This window comes from Eubalaena glacialis, chromosome 11 (genome assembly GCF_028564815.1).
Source record: "Eubalaena glacialis isolate mEubGla1 chromosome 11, mEubGla1.1.hap2.+ XY, whole genome shotgun sequence".
NCBI lineage: Eukaryota > Metazoa > Chordata > Mammalia > Artiodactyla > Balaenidae > Eubalaena > Eubalaena glacialis.
This window is the reverse complement of record NC_083726.1, coordinates 55021283-55038668: the sequence shown is the minus strand read 5'-3', so window position 1 is coordinate 55038668 and position 17386 is coordinate 55021283. Positions and strand designations below refer to the sequence as shown.

Sequence of the window (17386 nt, the reverse complement as noted above, 5' to 3'; positions counted from 1 at the left end):
AAGAAAAATGTTGAAGTGATGAGAGTGGATAGTCTTGCCTTGTTTTTTGACCTTGCAAGGGGGAAAACTGTTTCTCTCTCTCTCTCTTTCTGTGTACATATATATATATGTATGGTATAAGTTTTTCATAGATGCTCTTTATCAGTTAAGGAATTTCCTTCTATTCCTAGTTTGCTAAGAATTGTGTCATTAAGGCATATTTATTTAACCTTGTATTAACTATCAAACATTGTTAATTCTACAGAAGCAGAGATTGATATTCGTTTGAGAGAAGAATTTTCTAAAATGTGTTTTGAAACACTGCTCCAGTTTTCCTTCAGTAATAAAGTCACAACACCTCAAGAAGGCTACATCTCACGAATGGCACTCTCAGTGCTTCTAAAGAGGTCTCAGGATGTACTACATCGTTATATAGAGGATGAAAGATTAAGTGGTAAATGCCCTCTTCCAAGGTATATGTATATATGTATTTTTTTAATTAAAGAAGGAAATACACTGTCATAGTTATTAATAATTTTAAAAAGCTCTGGAAATCAAGTGTTTTCATAAGTGATCTGAACTTAACCTGAGGCTGTTTATAATTTTATTTATCCCATACAGTGTAAATATTCATAAGTTTTGCTGCAGATATATTACTGTGTTTTATTATGGGGTGCTTTTTCATACTGCTCATGGAGGTTAAGTAATATATGGTATATATACCAAATTACTTATTTGAATTAGAAAAAAATTGAATTCTAAAATATATCTTCTCAAGGATTTCTGGGTAAGGACTTGTGGGTCTGTATGAACACATGATCATGAATCTCTCTAGAGAGAAAATAATAGATAAATCATACTTTATGAACTTCCTAGTTTGTTTTACAGTCATTTATTTCTAGGTTTCTCTGTAAGTCATCTAGCCATATCTTAGATCTTCTTTTCGTTTAATTTGCTTAATTAAGCCCTTGTACCTAAACTGATTTGCTTCTCATGTAGTCAAGCCATGCCAGTTGAAGGGGATCTAGGTCTTTCTGCTAAGCCAAGGCTAATCAAAGTTGGGGTATATATCAGAATTCATCAAAAAATACAATCATAAATTGCATTATGTTGCCAATCTATTTTTTAATGTGTAAGTTAGAGTTTAAGGCAAAGCAAATGAAGCAAACAGAAAATAATATTGGAAGACAAAGTTATCAAAGTCAGGAAAGAGTTAGGAAAATCATTTCAGGTCCCATCTCATAAGGCAGTAAATCACTAACCCTAAGTCTTTGTGTACATTCTTATTTACTTAGAATAAATCTCCAGAGTTGGGATTGACCTGTCAAAAAATATAGACATTTTAAAGGTTTTGATACATATTACAAATTGCCTGTTAGAGACTTCTGTCAGTTTATGTTCTCTCAGGAGTATATGACTGTCTTTTCCCTCAATTTTTAGCAGTTTAAAATTATTTGCCATTTTATCACTTATTTTATCTTTTTAAAAATTTGATGAATGAAGAAATAGCCACATAGTAGTTTGCTTTTTTTAATTTTTCTTTTCTTTTTTTAATTACCAATGCTTATTTGCCATTTGTATTTCTACTTTTAGCATCCACTGTATTTTGAATTTCTAGAACATAAATTATACCTCCTAGTGGATTTTATGCAAAAACATTCCAAAGACAGATGTTAGTAATTTGGTTATTGTCATGATTGAAAATTGATTTATTAAAATTGACCTCTGAAGCATACTTGGAAAAGCAGTAATAGAGTTGCCTTGATTGGAATATTTTTATTGGAGTATAAGATATTATTTGATTTCAGAAAGCAGCTTTCCTTCATTTTTTGTGTTTTAAGTGTTTATTGCTTTAAATTGAGTCTTATTTATAGTTGTTATATTGTATCATTCTATGTTTGATGCAGTATTATTGCATTATTTCCTAAAAAGCTACACTGCAACACAATAAAATACTTGTATACTTACAAAGGGAGGCTTGAAATAGTACCCTGTCATAGTATTAGGAAAATCTTATCTGTTGAGTGATAACACAGATTCATACCAGGAGTAGGGTGTGGGGGAGGACTGTAGAGCAGAAGAGATATATTTCTGCAAGGAGAAAGAAAGAAATCAAACTACTCTTGTTGGTCCTTTACTCCAAGTTCATTCTTCATTGCCAATGTCTCCAAACAGTGTCACCTTGGGGTTGATTTTGAGCATATTTCTAATTTGTTGTTTTAGAAAGTTAAATAAGTACTATTGTGATTTTAAAGATACTTTTAACAGCATGATAAAATATGTGAAGGGGGTAATAGTGCTCTTTATTTCCCTTTAAGCTTTGGCAAATCTCTTTTAGTACTAATAAGTTAAAAAAAAAAAAAAAAGAAAAACTGCTGTAGAAGTTTTAAAAGCACATCTTGTACAGTGTTTTAATTTGAAGTAGTTCTATGAAATACCTTACTAATAAATTTAGATTTGCATGAGTAGATTGCCTCCCCCGTTTTAATGTTGATAACTTAGAATAACTATAAATCTTAATTGCACACTGAAGTACATGTTAATGAAATGATTTTCTTTTATAAGAATTTAAAACTAATATTAACTTTGCATTGTTTTGTGTTGTGTTTTCCAAAGTATGTCTATTTGTATAACTTAGTACAAAACACACATGGCATATCTTAAAATCTTGATGGAAATATTTCCCATCTTTTTTTTAGGCAACAAGTAACAGAAATCATATTTGTCTTAAAAGCAGTCAGTACTCTCATTGATTCACTTAAGAAAACTCAGCCTGAGAATGGTAAGTGCTTGGAAACTCAGTTATTCTAAATTTATAACATTTATGTTCTATTTGTGTTGTATTTTTGTACTACTATTAAGTTAACTGAGTTTTAGGAACATAACAGCTATAAGACTTTTTTTCTCCAGGCCTTATGACAACAAAGCAGCAAGTCCATTAGGATGTCAATTAAGTAAAATTACTTTGTAATGTTTTCTTTATTTTAAGCAGATTTTGCTGACTTTTTTTCCCCCCAGCTTTGAGATGTAGTTGACATACAACCGTGTATAAGTTGAAGGTATACAACTTGTTGATTTGATACCCTTTTATATTGCAATATGTTTACCATGGAAGTGTTAGCTAATACCTCCATCATGTCACACAATTACCATTCCTTGTCTGTGCTGAGAACATTTTAAGATCTACTCTCTTAGCAACTTGCAAGTATATAACACAGTATTATTAACTGTAATCACCATGCTGTATATTAAATCCCTGGAATTTATTCATCTTATACCTGGAAGTTTGTACCCTTTGACCAACATCTACCCATTTCCCTGACCCTCCCAGAATTGGCAACCACCATTCTACCCTCTGTTTCTATAAGTTCAGCTTTTTTAGATTCCACATATAAGCGATATCATAATATAGTATTTGTCTTTCTCTATGTGACATTTCACTTAACATAATGCCCTCAGGTCCATCCCGTTGTCTCAAAAGGCAGGATTTTCTTCTTTCTCACGGTTGAATAATATTTTGTTGTGTGTGTATGTATGTGTGTTTACAAATATATATAAATACACATATACACATGTAGCACATCATTATCCATTCATCCATTGATGGACACTTAGGTTGTTTCTATGTCTTGGCTATTGTGAGTAATGCTATAATGAACATGTGGGTGCGGTTATCTCTTTGAGATCCTGTTTCCTTTTTCTTTGGACATATGCCTAGAAGTGGAGTTGCTGGATCATATGGTAGTTCTATTTTTAATTTTTTGAGGAAACTCTATACAGTTTTTCATGGTGGTTGTACTAAATTACATTCCCATGCACAGGGCACAAGGGTTCCCTTTTCTCCACATCCTTGCTAACACTTAATATTTCTTCTTTTTTTGACGACACCATTCAAACAGGTTTGAAGTGATACCTCCTTGTAGTTTATTATTATTATTATTTTATTTATCGAGGTACAATTGGTTTATAACATTATATGTTTCATATGTACAACATTATATTTTTACTTGTGTATATACTACACTAGTGTGCTCACCACCAAAAGTTTAGTTTTCATCCATCACCGTACAGTTGTCCCCCTTTATCCATTTCACCCTCCCCCATCTCCCTTCCCTTCTGGTAACCACTACTCTGTTCTCTGTATCTATGTGTTTGTTTTTATTTGGTTTGGTTTGTTTATTATTTTTTTAAAAAAATATTCCACGTATGAGTGAAATCATACAGTATTTGTCTTTCTCCATCTGACTTATTTCGCTTAGCATAATACCTTCAAGTTCCATCATGCTGTTGCAAATGGCAAGATTTCCTTCTTTTTTATGGCTGACTAGTAGTATCCCATTGTATATATATGTATATATGTGTGTGTGTGTGTATAGAGCATCGTCTTTAGCCATTAATCCATTGATGTTTCCATTTCTTGGCTACTGTAAATAATGCTGTGATGAACAGGGGATGCATGTATCTTTTCAGATTAGTATTTTCGTATTCTTCAGATAAATGCCCAGAAGTGTAATTGCTGGATCATATGTAGTTCTAGTCTTAATTTTTTGAGAAACCTCCATACTGTTTTCCATAGTGGCTACACAAATTTACATTTTCACTGACATTGTATAAGGATTCCCTTTCCCCTCCACATCCTAACATTTGTTATTTTCTTGCCTTTTCAATAGTAGTCATTCTAATGGGCATGAGGTTATATTTCATTGTGGTTTTGATTTGCATCTCCCTAATGATTAGTCATGTTGAGAATCTTTTCATGTGCCTATGGCCATCTGTATGTCTTTTTTTAGAAAAATGTCTATTCAGATCCTCTGCCCATTTTTTAATCGAGTTGTTTGTTTTTTTGTTGTTGAGTTGTATGAGTTCTTTATGTATTTTGGATATTAACCCCTTATCAGATATAATGATTTGCAAATATCTTCTTCCATTTGGTAGGTAATCTTTTCATTTTGTTGATAGTTTCCTTTGCTGTGCAGAAGCTTTTTAGTTTGATACACTCATTTATTTATTTTTGCTTTTCTTACCCTTGCCTGGGGAGATATATCCAGAAAGATATTTCTAAGACCAGTGTGAATGAGTGTACTGCCTATGTTTTTGTCTAGGATTTTTATGGTTTCAGGTCTTACATTCAAGTCTTTAATCCATTTTGAGTTGATTTTTGTGTCTGGTGTAAGATAAGTAAGATAGTGGTCTAGTTTTATTCTTTTGCGTCTGGCTGTCCAGTTTTCCCAACACCTTTTATTGAAGACACTATCCTTTCTCCATTGTATGTTCTTTGTTCTTTTGATGTAAATTAATTGTCCATATATGTGTGGGTTTATTTCTAGGCTCTCAACTGAATTCCATTGATCTGTGTGTCTGTTTTGCTGGCAATACCAGGCTGTTTTGATTGCTACAGTTTTGTAGTATAATTTGAAAACAGGGAGTGTGATACCTACAGCTTTGTTCTTTTTTCTCAGGATTGCTTTGCTCTTCAGGGTCTTTTGTGGTTCCATATAAATTTTCGGATTTTTTTGTTCTATTTCTGTGAAAAATATCATTGGGATTTTGATAGCGATTACATTGACTCTGTAGGTTGCTTTAGGTAAAATGGACATTTTAACAATGTTAATTCTTCCAATCCATGAGTATGGAATATCTTTCTATTCCTTTGCGTCTTCAGTTTTTTTCACCAGTGTCTTATAGTTTTCAGTGTACAGGTTCTTTCACCTCCTTGGTTAAATTTGTTCCTAGGTATTTATTCTTTTTGCTGCGATTGTAAATGAGACTGTTTTCCTAATTTCTCTTTCTGATAGTTTGTTGCTAGTGTACAGAATGCAACAGATTTGTGTATGTTGATTTCGTACCCTGCAACTTTAATATATTCATTTATTATTCCTAACAGTTTTTTGGTGGAGTCTTTAGGATTTTCTATATATAAAATCATGTCATCCGGAAATAGTGATAGTTTTATGTCTTCCTTTCCAATTTTGATGCCTTTTATTTCTTTCTCTTGCCTAATTGCTTTGGTTAAGACTTCCAATACCATGTTGAATAAGAGTGGTGAGAGTGGGCATTCTTGTCCTTTTCCTGATCTTAGAGAGATGGCTTTCAATTTTTCACCATTGTGTATGATGTTAGCTGTGGGTTTGTCATACAGCTTTTATTATGTTGAGGTACAGTGCTCTATCTCCATTTTATTGAGTTTTTATTAGAAAAATAGGTGTTGAATCTTGTCAAATGCTTTTCCTGTATCTGTTGAGATGATCATAACGTTTTTATCCATTTTGTTAATGTGGTGTATTGTGTTGATTAATTTGCAGTTGAAATTAATTTGTATCTCTGGAATAAATCCCATTTAATCATTGTGTATGATCCTTTCAACGTATTGTTGAGTTCAGTTTGCTAATATTTTGTTGACAGTGCTTGCATTTATGTTCAACAGACATATTGGCTTGCAATTTTCTTTTTTCTTTGTTGTCCTTATTTGATTTTGGTATCAGGGTAATGGTGGCCTTGTAAAATGAGTTAGGAAGCATTCCCTCCCCTTCTATTTTTTGGAAGAATTTAGGAAGCATTGGTATTAAATTTTCTTTGAATGTTTGGTAGAATTCATCTCTGAAGCCATCTGGTCCTGGATTTTTGGTTTTTTATGAGGTTTTTTATTACTTTTTCAGTCCCCTTGCTAGGGATCAGTCTATTCAGATTTCCTGTTTCTTCATGATTCAGTCTTGGAAGATTGTTGATTCTAAGAATTTATCCATTTCATCTACGTTGTCCATTTTGTTGGCATATAGCTGTTCATAGTATTCTCATAATATTTTCTATTTTTGTGGTATCTGTTATTTCTCCTCTTTTTTTTTTTTTTTTTTTTTTAATTTTTTTGGCCATGCTGCGTGGTATGCGGGATCTTAGTTCCCCAACCAGAGATCAGGTTCGTGCCCCCTGCAGTGGAAGTACAGAGTCTTAACCACTGGACCACCAGGGAAGTCCCTCTCTTCTTTTGTTTTTGATTTTATTCATCTAAGCCTTCTCTTTTTTCCTCAGTGAGTCTAGCTAAAGGTTTCTCAGTTTTGTTGCTCTTTTTTAAGAAGCAGCTCTTAGTTTTATTGATCTTTGCTATTGTATTTTTAGTCTCTATTTCCGTTATTTCTGCTCTGCTCTTTATTATTTCCTTTCTTCTACTGACTTTGGGCTTCATTTGTCCTTTTCTAGTTCCTTTAGGTGTAAGGTTAGATTTTTTGAGATTTTTCTTGTTTCTTGAGGCAGGCCTGTATTGCTATAAACTTCCCCATAAATACCACTTTTGCTGCATCCCATAGATTTGAAATGTTGTATTTTTGTTTCCATTTGTCTTCAGGTATTTTTAAAATTTATCCTTTGCTTTCTTCATTGACCCAATAGTTGTTCAGTAGCATGTTTTTTAGTTTCCACATATTTGTGATTTTTCCAGCTTTCTTTTTGTAGTTGATTTCTAGTGTCATACCATTTGTGATCAGAAAAGATGTTTGATATGGTTTCAGTCTTCTTAAATTTATTGAGACTTGTTTTGTACCCCAACATATGGTCTGTCCTTAATAATGTTCCATGTGCACTTGAGAAGAATGTGTATTCTGGTACATTTGGATGGCATGTTTCGTATAAATCTATCAAGCCCATCTGGTCTAATGTTTCATTGAAGGCCACTATTTCTTTGTTGACTTTCTGTCTGAATGATCTATCCCTTGCTGTAAGTGGGGTGTTAAAGTCACCTACTATTACTGTGTTGCTGTCAGTTTCTCCCTTTAGATGTATTAATAATTGCTTTATATATTTTGGTGCTTTTATGTTAGGTACATACATATTAACTGTTAGGTACAAACTGTTATGTCTTCTTGATGAATTTTCCCCTTTATCATTATATAGTGTTCATCTTTGTCTCTCCTTACCTTTTTTGGCTTGAAGTGTATTTTGTCTGATATGAGTATGGGTACATCCACTTTCTTTTGGCTGTCATGTGCTTGAAGTATCATCTTCCATCCCTTCATTTTGAGCCTGTGTTTGTCTTCAGAGCTGACATGAGTCTCCTGGAGGCAGCATGTACTTGGGCCTTATTTTTTAATCCATCCAACCACTCTATGTCTTTTGATTGGTGAATTCAATCCATTTACATTTAGGGTGATTATTGATGGATGAGGACTGAGTACTGCCATTTTATCTTTTGTTTTCTGGTTGGTCTATATCTCCATTGTTTCTCTTTCCTTGTGTTTCTGCCAGTTTCATTTGTTGGGTTTTTTATGATGTTTGTCTCAGTTTTCTCCTTTTTTATGTTTTGAATTTCTGCTCTAGATTTATATTTTGTGTTTACCTTGATGTTTATGACATGTCTCATAGATGAAATATTTCTTTTTCTGCTGATAGCATGTTATTTTTATTTGCCTGTACAGGTTCTGTCCTTTTCCTATTCCCCTTTTGTGTTTCTTGTTGTCTCAAATTATCCTTTTTTATGTTGTGATTTTGTTACTAAATTAAAATAGTTATAGTTATTTTTTACTGCTTTTTCCCCTTTAACCTTTATGCTGTAATTAAGTATTTAAAAGATTTTGTCTGTATTATCACCTTATTCAATGTTTTGTGTACTTTTACCTTTTTGTTTCAAGTAGAAGAGCTCCTTTCAACATTTCTTGTAAGGCAGGTCTTTGTTGATGAACTCCCTCAGCTTGTTTGTCTGGGAAAGGCTTTATTTCTCCTTCATATCTGAAGGATAACTTTGCTGGATAGAGTATGCTTGGCTGATAGTTTTTAATCTTTCAACATTTTGAGTATGTCATTCCATTCTCTCCTGGCCTGTAGATTTTCTTATGAGAAATCTGCTGATAGCCTAATGAGTTTACCTAATGGTAGGTTACCATTCTTTTTTCCCTGGATGCTTTTAAAATTCTTTCTCTGTCATTGATTTTTCACAGTTTTAATATGTCTTGGAGAAGGTCTTTTTGCATTGAGGTAATTAGCTGTTCTCTTAGCTTCATGGACTTGTATATCCAGTTCCTTCCCCAGGTTTAGGAAGGTCTCAGCTATTATTTCTTTAAATAAACCCTCTGCCCCCTTCTCTTGGGATACTCATTATTCTGGTGTTGCTTTTCCTAATAGAGTTGGATAGTTCTTACAGAATTTCTTCATTTTTTTTTAGATCTTAGCTCTCTTTCCTCTTCTACTTGTATTGATTTCTTGATTTCTATCTTTGAGCTAGCTAATTCTCTCTTCCATATGGTCTGCTCTGTTTCCCATATGTTCTTATGCATTCTTCATCTCATTTGAGTTCTTTGGCTCCAGAATTCCTGTTTGGTTCCTTTTCAGAGTTTCAGTTTCTTTGGTAATGTATTCCTCTGCTCATTAATATTATTCCTAAGCTCATCGAACTACCTTTCTGAGTTTTCTTGTAGCTTGTTGAATTTCTTTAGGACAGCTATTTTGAATTCTGTCAGTTAGATTGCAGTATTGTTTGATTTTAAGTTTGGTTTCTGGAGAACTGTCATTTACTTTTGTGATACCATATTGCTCTGGTTTTTCATGGTGCTTGATGAGTTGTTCCTCTGATATATTTGAAGTAACACACACCTCTTTTCTTTAGTAAGGCTTCTTTTTTATTTGACTCTAACAATTTAACAGGTTAGTAATTAGAGGCTCTTCTTTTGTTTTTCAGTAGGTGGCACTATAGTACAAGTTTTCGGTTTCTCTTACCTGAGTTGCCTATGGTTATATTTGAGAATTGGCACTTTCCATCCTCCACTGCCTCTGCTAGAGGTGTTGTCTGGTGCCCTTGTTGTCACTGCTTATGCTTTCAGGGTTGCTGGTACCTTGCTGCTGCCAGTGTTGCTGTTGTCACTGGTGTCGCTGCCTGTAGCACTGAGATAGCAGGTGTGTCCACCATGTCTGGGATCTCCTGGATCCATGCTCCTGGGTCCACTGCAGTGGGGACAGAGGGTGGTTGGGGTGAGGAGCTGAGGTCTTGGGTGCTTTTGCCACATCCAGGGTTATCAGTTTCATGGACGCTGCTGCTATGGGCGAAAGGGCCAGAGTCACATGTGCCTGCATGACTGGAGGGATAACGTTGCAGGCCCTGTTGTTGCCTAGTTCCCTGTAGCCTTAGCCACTGCTGTGGCTGAGAAGCTGGAGTCATGTGCATCACCTGCCCTGCTGCTGCCAGGTTTTCTGAGGCTACAGGCTTAGCTGCTGTGGCTGGGGATCTAGGACTGCAGGTACCACCTCCACCGTTTCCCTGGTCCTGCCTCCTCTGTGTGTTTCAGCCCATCCACTCTTTTTTTTTTGGCCACACTGCTTGTGGGATCTTAGTTCCCTGACCAGGGATTGAACCCAGGCCCTTGGCATTGAGAGTGCGGAGTCCTAACCAGTGCGCCACCAGGGAATTCCTAGTCCATCCACTCTTATGTATAGTTGTACAGGTGGGTGGAATTCTCTGGAATCCTGGTGTATTGGGCAGAGACACTTTTATTGAGTTATGGATGTTTTACTAGTTATAGATTGAAGGGAAGAGACAAAGGGAGCTTCTCACACTGCTATGATCCTGACTTCACAGTCTGGCTGGATTTTTTTTAAACTAAATTGGTCTGAATATAGATAATGTATATTTTATATATTTTTAATGTAGAACATGACCGACTTTTTTGGGTTGTAGGAGGCTTCTGTTCTGCATTTGTAGTGATTTATCATATAGATGTAAGAAACTTTGAATTATTTTTATAGTCTTTTCTCATTTGTTTCCTCTTTCTGTCACTCATTTCTATCCAATCCATTCTTTACATTAATGCCAGAAATGATTTTTCCAAAAGTGCAGCTTTGGTCATTCATTTTTCCATCCTTGTAAAACAAAACAAAATAATCTTTTTCATTTACCATAACCTACCAAATACAAAGAGTACTACTGTCTGACTCCATTCTATTCACGCTTTATTTCCCACTAGACTTCATATATCCTGCTCTCTCACCAAACTAAAATTCTTAGTCTATCCAAGTATTCCTAGTCCTTTGCTCATTCCATTCTCCTGCCTATATCCACCCTGTTCAGATATCACACCACTTTTAAGCCTTGTTTTTATTCCTTAAAGGTGAGCAGTTTCTTTTTTTGGTGAACTTGTAGCTCTTTTATGTGTGCCTTTGTCTTAAAACACTCTGTTTGTATTATAGTTATACATGTACATGACTCATGCCTCTTAAAGTGTAAACTTCTTGACAGGCTATTTGAACCATGTTTTATTCTATTTTGATTCCTTTACAACACTGCTGCTCAAAGTGTGTGTGTGTGTTTTTTTTTTTTTTTTTGGACCAGCTACTGGTCCAGGACAAGATAAAGAGCTGGCATCAGAGTATAAGTCAATTGTGTCACTGAGCACACTGGTTCAGCTGACTTTTTATATAAGACTTTGTTATAGAAGGAAGTGTGTTTATTTACATTCTGGCACAAGCACCTTAGCAGATTGGCGCTTTAAGCAGCATTACTTTTAATAACCAAGAAAAAAGTAGGTTCCTAATAAATGCCTAATAAGTGAGTCCCAGGATATTTGTTCCTGTCAGTTGTTACACAATTAAATACATATTTTTCTGTTTTCAAAATTCACTGACTGTTACTTTGGCCTAGAAAGCGTGAGTATTATACTGGATATTAAGAGGCAGTAGACTTGTGTATATTCAACCCAAAAGAAGGGGTAGAATTTCTAAGAAAAATTCTGGAACAGTGTCCTTAATTTATCCCATCAAGTTCAAATTTGAGTTATCTTAATAAAACGTTCTGGTTGAATTTTCAGAGAGGGAGACCATGCATTGATTTCCTCGAGACCAGTAAAATCTTTATTAGATCACAGGATAGAATTTGATTCTTAGAAATATGTTATACTTAAGAAATAAACAGGAAATTCTCTATTTTTCATGTTATTGCTATAGATGTATTAAAAACAGAAAATGTATTTCAGTGCATAGTACTTGCATTATTTTTTATGATCTTTAGATAGCTGTCAAGAATGTAACCAGAATTTGTATAAAGGAAGAAAAGGGAAGGAAAAGGAAAACTTAGTAACCTGTTTTTTACAAAGTCAATGGGCCATGGGTAGGGCAGCCTAGTAATGATAGATGATCTAACTAAATTAATGTTAAAAATTGTTTGAGTTTGAATTATACCTCTGGGCATATTAAGTGAAGATTTAAATTAAATGTAACCATAAATGATGATGATGATATAGTAACATATTAAAATGTTATGATAAGCTTCATTAAGAAACAGAAAAAAAGAAGATAACTTAGAGAAGTCCAGGCCTTCCCAGCAGAAATATGTTGGACATGCTCGTAGCCAGTCCAAAATTAATTCTAGGGGATGGCTACAAGGTGTGGAACCAGTGTTCACCCAACATTTGTTTAGAACATTTGTTATTTGTTTTAGGGTTTTCTAGTGGGACAGGAGGCATTTGTTGGACTTATTTATCACCTTACTTGATCTTTAATTAAAAATTTTAATAGGTAGTAAACATATACATGGTTCAAAAATTCAAAAATATTGAAAGATGTACAGGGAACATGTCTTTCCCCTATTCTGTATCTGCCCAGCTCTTACATTACCATAGTCAACCATTTTTATTAGTTTGTCTATCCTTCCATAAGTTTATTATGTAAATACAAAATACATATGTAGTCGGCCCTTGAACAATGCAGGAGTTAGGGGTGCTGACCTTCCAAGCAGTTAGATGGTTCTTCTGTATCCGGGATTCTACATCCTTGGATTCAGCCAACTGGGGATTGTGTAGCACTATAGTATTTACTGTGTATAAGCGGATCCACACAGTTCAGACCTGTGTTGTTCAAAAGTCAACTGTGCTCCAACACGCCCCCAGTTTTCAACACAAATTAATATGCATAATAGCCCCATGTTTTACCTACTGTTCTGAACACTCTACATTTTTTCCACTTCATAAAATATCATGGAGATTCTTCCATATCAGTACATACAGCTTTTTCATTGTTTTTGATAGTTAAGTCCGAAGTGCCCATGAAGATCTATGGTTAGTTTTTAAAACATATTTTAATTTAAGAAATTTGAGTAGCTTCCCTTGAGTTTAAGATGTTATCTTAAATAATGTATTTTTGTATTTTCCTATAATAAACCAAGAATAAGTTTGGTCAGTTGACTATGTGGGCCAATCTAGATAGCTTTCAATCTATGCAATCTTTTCTTTTTCCCCCCAAATTCTTTTATTGCAGTAAAATACATGTAACAAAACTTACTATGGTAACCACTTTTTCAGCGGCATTAAATACATTCACAATGTTGGCAACCATCACCACTAGCCATGTCCATAACTCTTTTCATTTTATAACTGAAACTCTGTACTTGTTAAACAATAACTCCCCATTCCCCACTTCTCCTAGCCCCTGGTAATCACCATTCTACTTTTTATCTCTATGATCTTGACTACTCTAAGTACCTCATATAAGTTGAAACATACAGTATTTGCCTTTTTGTGACTGGCTTATTTCACTTAGCTAATGTTGTTAAGGTTCGTCCATATTTTAGTATGTTGCAGTTTTCCTTCTTTTTTGAGGCCGAATAATATTCCATTGTGTGTGTATATATCTTTATATATCCATTCATCCATTGGTGGACACTTGGGTTGCTTGCGTGGTGTTAGCTGTTGTGAATAATGCTGCTATGAACATGTGTGTACAGATATCTCTTTGAGACCCTGCTTTTAATTCTTTTGGGTATATACCAGAAGTGGAATTGCTGGGTCATATGGTAAATTCTATTTTTTATTTTTTGAGGAATCACCATACTGTTTCCCACAGTGGCTGTACCATTTTACATTCCCACCAACAGTGAACAAGGGTTCTGTTTTCTCTACAGCCTCACCTACACTTGTTTTCTGTTTGTTTGTTGTTTTATAGTAGCTATTCTATTAAGCATGAGGTGGTATCTCCTTGTTGTTTTGATTTGCATTTTCCTAATGGTTAATGGTGTTGAGCATCTTTTCATGTGCTTTATCGACCATTTGTATATCTTCTTTGGAGAAATGTCTATTCAAGTCCTTTGCCCATTTTTGAATTATTTGTTTTTTCTTTTGTTCTTGAAGCCTCTTTGCACCTCTGTGATCAGAAGCAGCAATTAGAGCACAGACCCCTGATATTTGGAGTATAGGGTCCTGTTTTCCCACCCTGGCCTCCCACAAGCTGCGTGCAAGCTGCTCCAGGAACACCTGCACAACTGCTTACCACATGGCTAGGAATAGAGGATGGGTAGCTGCTACTGTGCTAAGGGCTTAGATTGACGAAAATTAACTGCAATATACTATCCAGGTCTTCCTCTGGAAGTTGGAAGCCTTCAGTAGACTCCAGAGTTCCAAAATAGTTGCATCAGATTCTGCCCGTTCAGTTGTTGTCTAGGTGGGCAGACAGATTCCTGGTACTTACTACTTTGCCATTTCCCAGAATTCTCTCTATGTAATCTTTTGTTAAATGATTAGTGGAAAGTTTTATAGACAACAGCTGGAGCAGACTGTTTAAAACTACTTAGGCCATTGGTTTTTTTAATGTTTCTTTTTTGTTGTTGCTGTTAAGCAGCAAAATTCTTTTTACAAATGAAATCTGATGTGGATTTCCAACATACAAAAGAGCTAAAAGCAGAACAGCTCTGGCCTGACATTCCCTCCCTCACCAATACCCATCAGCCCCACACCCCTTTTCTTCTTCCCACCTCCACTCTGCGGAAGCCCTTGTTGAGGTGGAGAAGAGATTAAATGAGCGGGTTAGCATTTCCCAAGACATGTACTAAGGAATGAATTTTAATGATGAGGGATGTCAGTAGATACTGAATGGGGAAAAATTCCATAATCAAATTAATTTTGGAAACCTTGGATTGGATAAAAGTTAAACCTATTCTTTAACTATGAACCTGTGTGAATTATGAATCCCCCAAAAGGAAGATTATACATACAACATTTGCCAAACTTACTTGACCATCAGTTTTTTTTAAAGAAGTAACTTGAAGAACACTAGTTTGAGAACCTCATTTCTTTATTCTATAGTGAAAGTCAAGATATGAGAAATTATATGACTTGTTCGGGGACACCCAGCACTAACTTATTTCAGAAAGGTTTTTAGACACTTAGTTGACACTCAGTAAATTGGAGTGAAAAACGGAACCAAAGCTCGTTATGCATAGTATAGTGTTCTTTCTTTTATACGACACTGCCTCCGCAATTTGAGATTTGTTCTGCCAAGTGCCATATACATATACTTTCTAAGAAAAATCTGTCATCAGGTTTTATCGTGTATTGCACTCTCAACAATACGCACAGTACTTACAGGAAAATAGAAATGTAATATGTGATCTCAGAGTATAAGGAAATCACAAAGTAATTGTGATACAACACTTTTGTCCGTTCACCAAATAACATTTAACTGTACTAGCTGTTCATAATAGTGATGAGGAAGGCAGAAATGTCCCTCCCCACTACAGCTTAAATCTAGTCAGATACATTAAGGATTAGCAAACAGTATAAGAGAAGAATGGATCTATGTGTGGTCATTTGAAGTTAAAATCAATATTGACATTATTAGGAAAATTATTTAAGATATATATATTTTTTTAGCATATAACTGCATAAAAAGTTGAACTGTTTTCTAATTGTTCTTGAAAAGTACACTTTCTTCTCTGGCTATTATACTGAAAATGACAAAGGTTTGAATTATTCTAAGTTGTTTTGTTAGCTTCCAAGACCTTCACATATTGAAGTATCATTTTAAATGTACTTTATCAAATTCGGTGGTATTGGTGATTCTGCACACTGATCATATATTTTTCCCTCATACCTTATTAAATATTGCAGGAAGTCTTCCAAAGTTTTAAGAAAGAAAAGGTACAAGCTTGTGGAATTTCCATATTTTGGATGTTTTTTTTTTGCATTGTGTTTAAAGGATTGTGTTTATGTTAACTGGATAATCTGCTATTTCAATCCACTCTTTTTTGAGGTTTTATACTTTTTGCATTACAGTTGATGGAAATACCTGGGCACAAGTAATTGCCTTATACCCAACTTTAGTAGAATGCATCACCTGCTCATCTTCAGAAGTCTGCTCTGCACTTAAAGAGGCACTAGTTCCTTTTAAGGATTTCATGCAACCACCAGCATCCAAAGTTCAAAATGGAGAATCTTGACCAGCTACAATAAATTTTAAGAAGAATGATATACAAAAATGTTTGCTCCTCAGTGAATTTTCTGTGAGAAGGACGTTTCTTACTACAAATAATTCTTGGCAGCTGTTGTTAGCCTCCTTTAAATTGTACTTACCTGAGTTAAGTAATTCATATTACAAGCTTACATGTCAACAAAGGTTCCTGAATGAGTAGCAGTGCAAGCCTTTAATAAATTAAACTGATGGGAGAGATAGTTAATACTACAACATACCTGCTACCATATCTTCAGTTGGTGATTTAAAAGTAAGCTTATGTACAGTTTGTGGTGTATGTGTTAATGATGTACTTTTTAAAAAGAAAGAAAAGATATTTCATTTAGTCAGATTTATTAGGCTGGTGTTTTTGCGCCCTTTTTCTAGTACAAAATTGTACTAAAATTTTATGCAAGATGGTACTGTAACATTCCATATTGTCTATAACCAGCCTTTGTAAACAAAGGGAACTGATATACTTGTGTGTATAATAAATGGTACAGTTCTGTATAAAATAGTTGCATTTATTATTTAAATTTTTAAAATATTGATAATGTTAAATGCTTGAAACTGTATTTATTATTAATACAAAATTGCTTACATTTTTAATTATAATTTGCCTTCTTAAGTGGCAGATATGCTTACCGTATGATCATGCATTTAGCTTAATGCTTATTTTAAATGTATTTACTAATGACTATTAAACATCTGACCAGAAAGGTCATGAGAACACAGCAGCAGATAGTTTATGATTTGCTGATATTGCAACTTTGAAGTATAGGTTATTATTAAAACTTAATATATTGAGGTAAATTGTAGCACTATGACTCCATCATACCTCATTTCTTTAAATATCTTTCCCAGATTTCACTTAAGTCTGTCTCTTTTTATATTTGCTGTCTGGATTTTAAAGACTATTTTATATTTCTACTGATTTTTTTTTCCCCACTGACTAACAACATTGATCACTGTCTTTGAAATATGACCCAGGCAAGATAATTTTAGATTTCCTAAAATTTTGCTGTGAGGTTTTGTTCATTTGAGTGCTTCATTTTGTAATATATTCTCAAGAAGAAAATAACTATGCTAACCCACAAATATAAAATATGTGTGTATTCTAAAACAATGAGAAGTGTATTTTTAGAGACGTGAAGCATTTAGAAGTACAGTAAACTTTCTGTCATGGAGTAAAATGCTAATTTTGTTTCACTTTCCTATC

General features: G+C 34.4%; 1 protein-coding gene across 3 annotated transcripts in view; it reads left to right on the top strand.

Moving 5' to 3' along the window:
- Positions 1-16700, top strand: part of MON2 (MON2 homolog, regulator of endosome-to-Golgi trafficking) — a 123326-nt gene extending 106626 nt beyond the window's left edge. For all 3 annotated transcript variants that reach the window (XM_061205749.1, XM_061205748.1, XM_061205750.1), the window contains 3 exons: positions 245-452; positions 2679-2761; positions 15993-16700. In XM_061205749.1, coding sequence (XP_061061732.1) covers positions 245-452; positions 2679-2761; positions 15993-16156 — 455 coding nt within the window. In that variant the 3' untranslated portion in view covers positions 16157-16700. The remainder of the gene's footprint in view (positions 1-244; positions 453-2678; positions 2762-15992) is intronic.
- Positions 16701-17386: the final 686 nt, after the last annotated feature.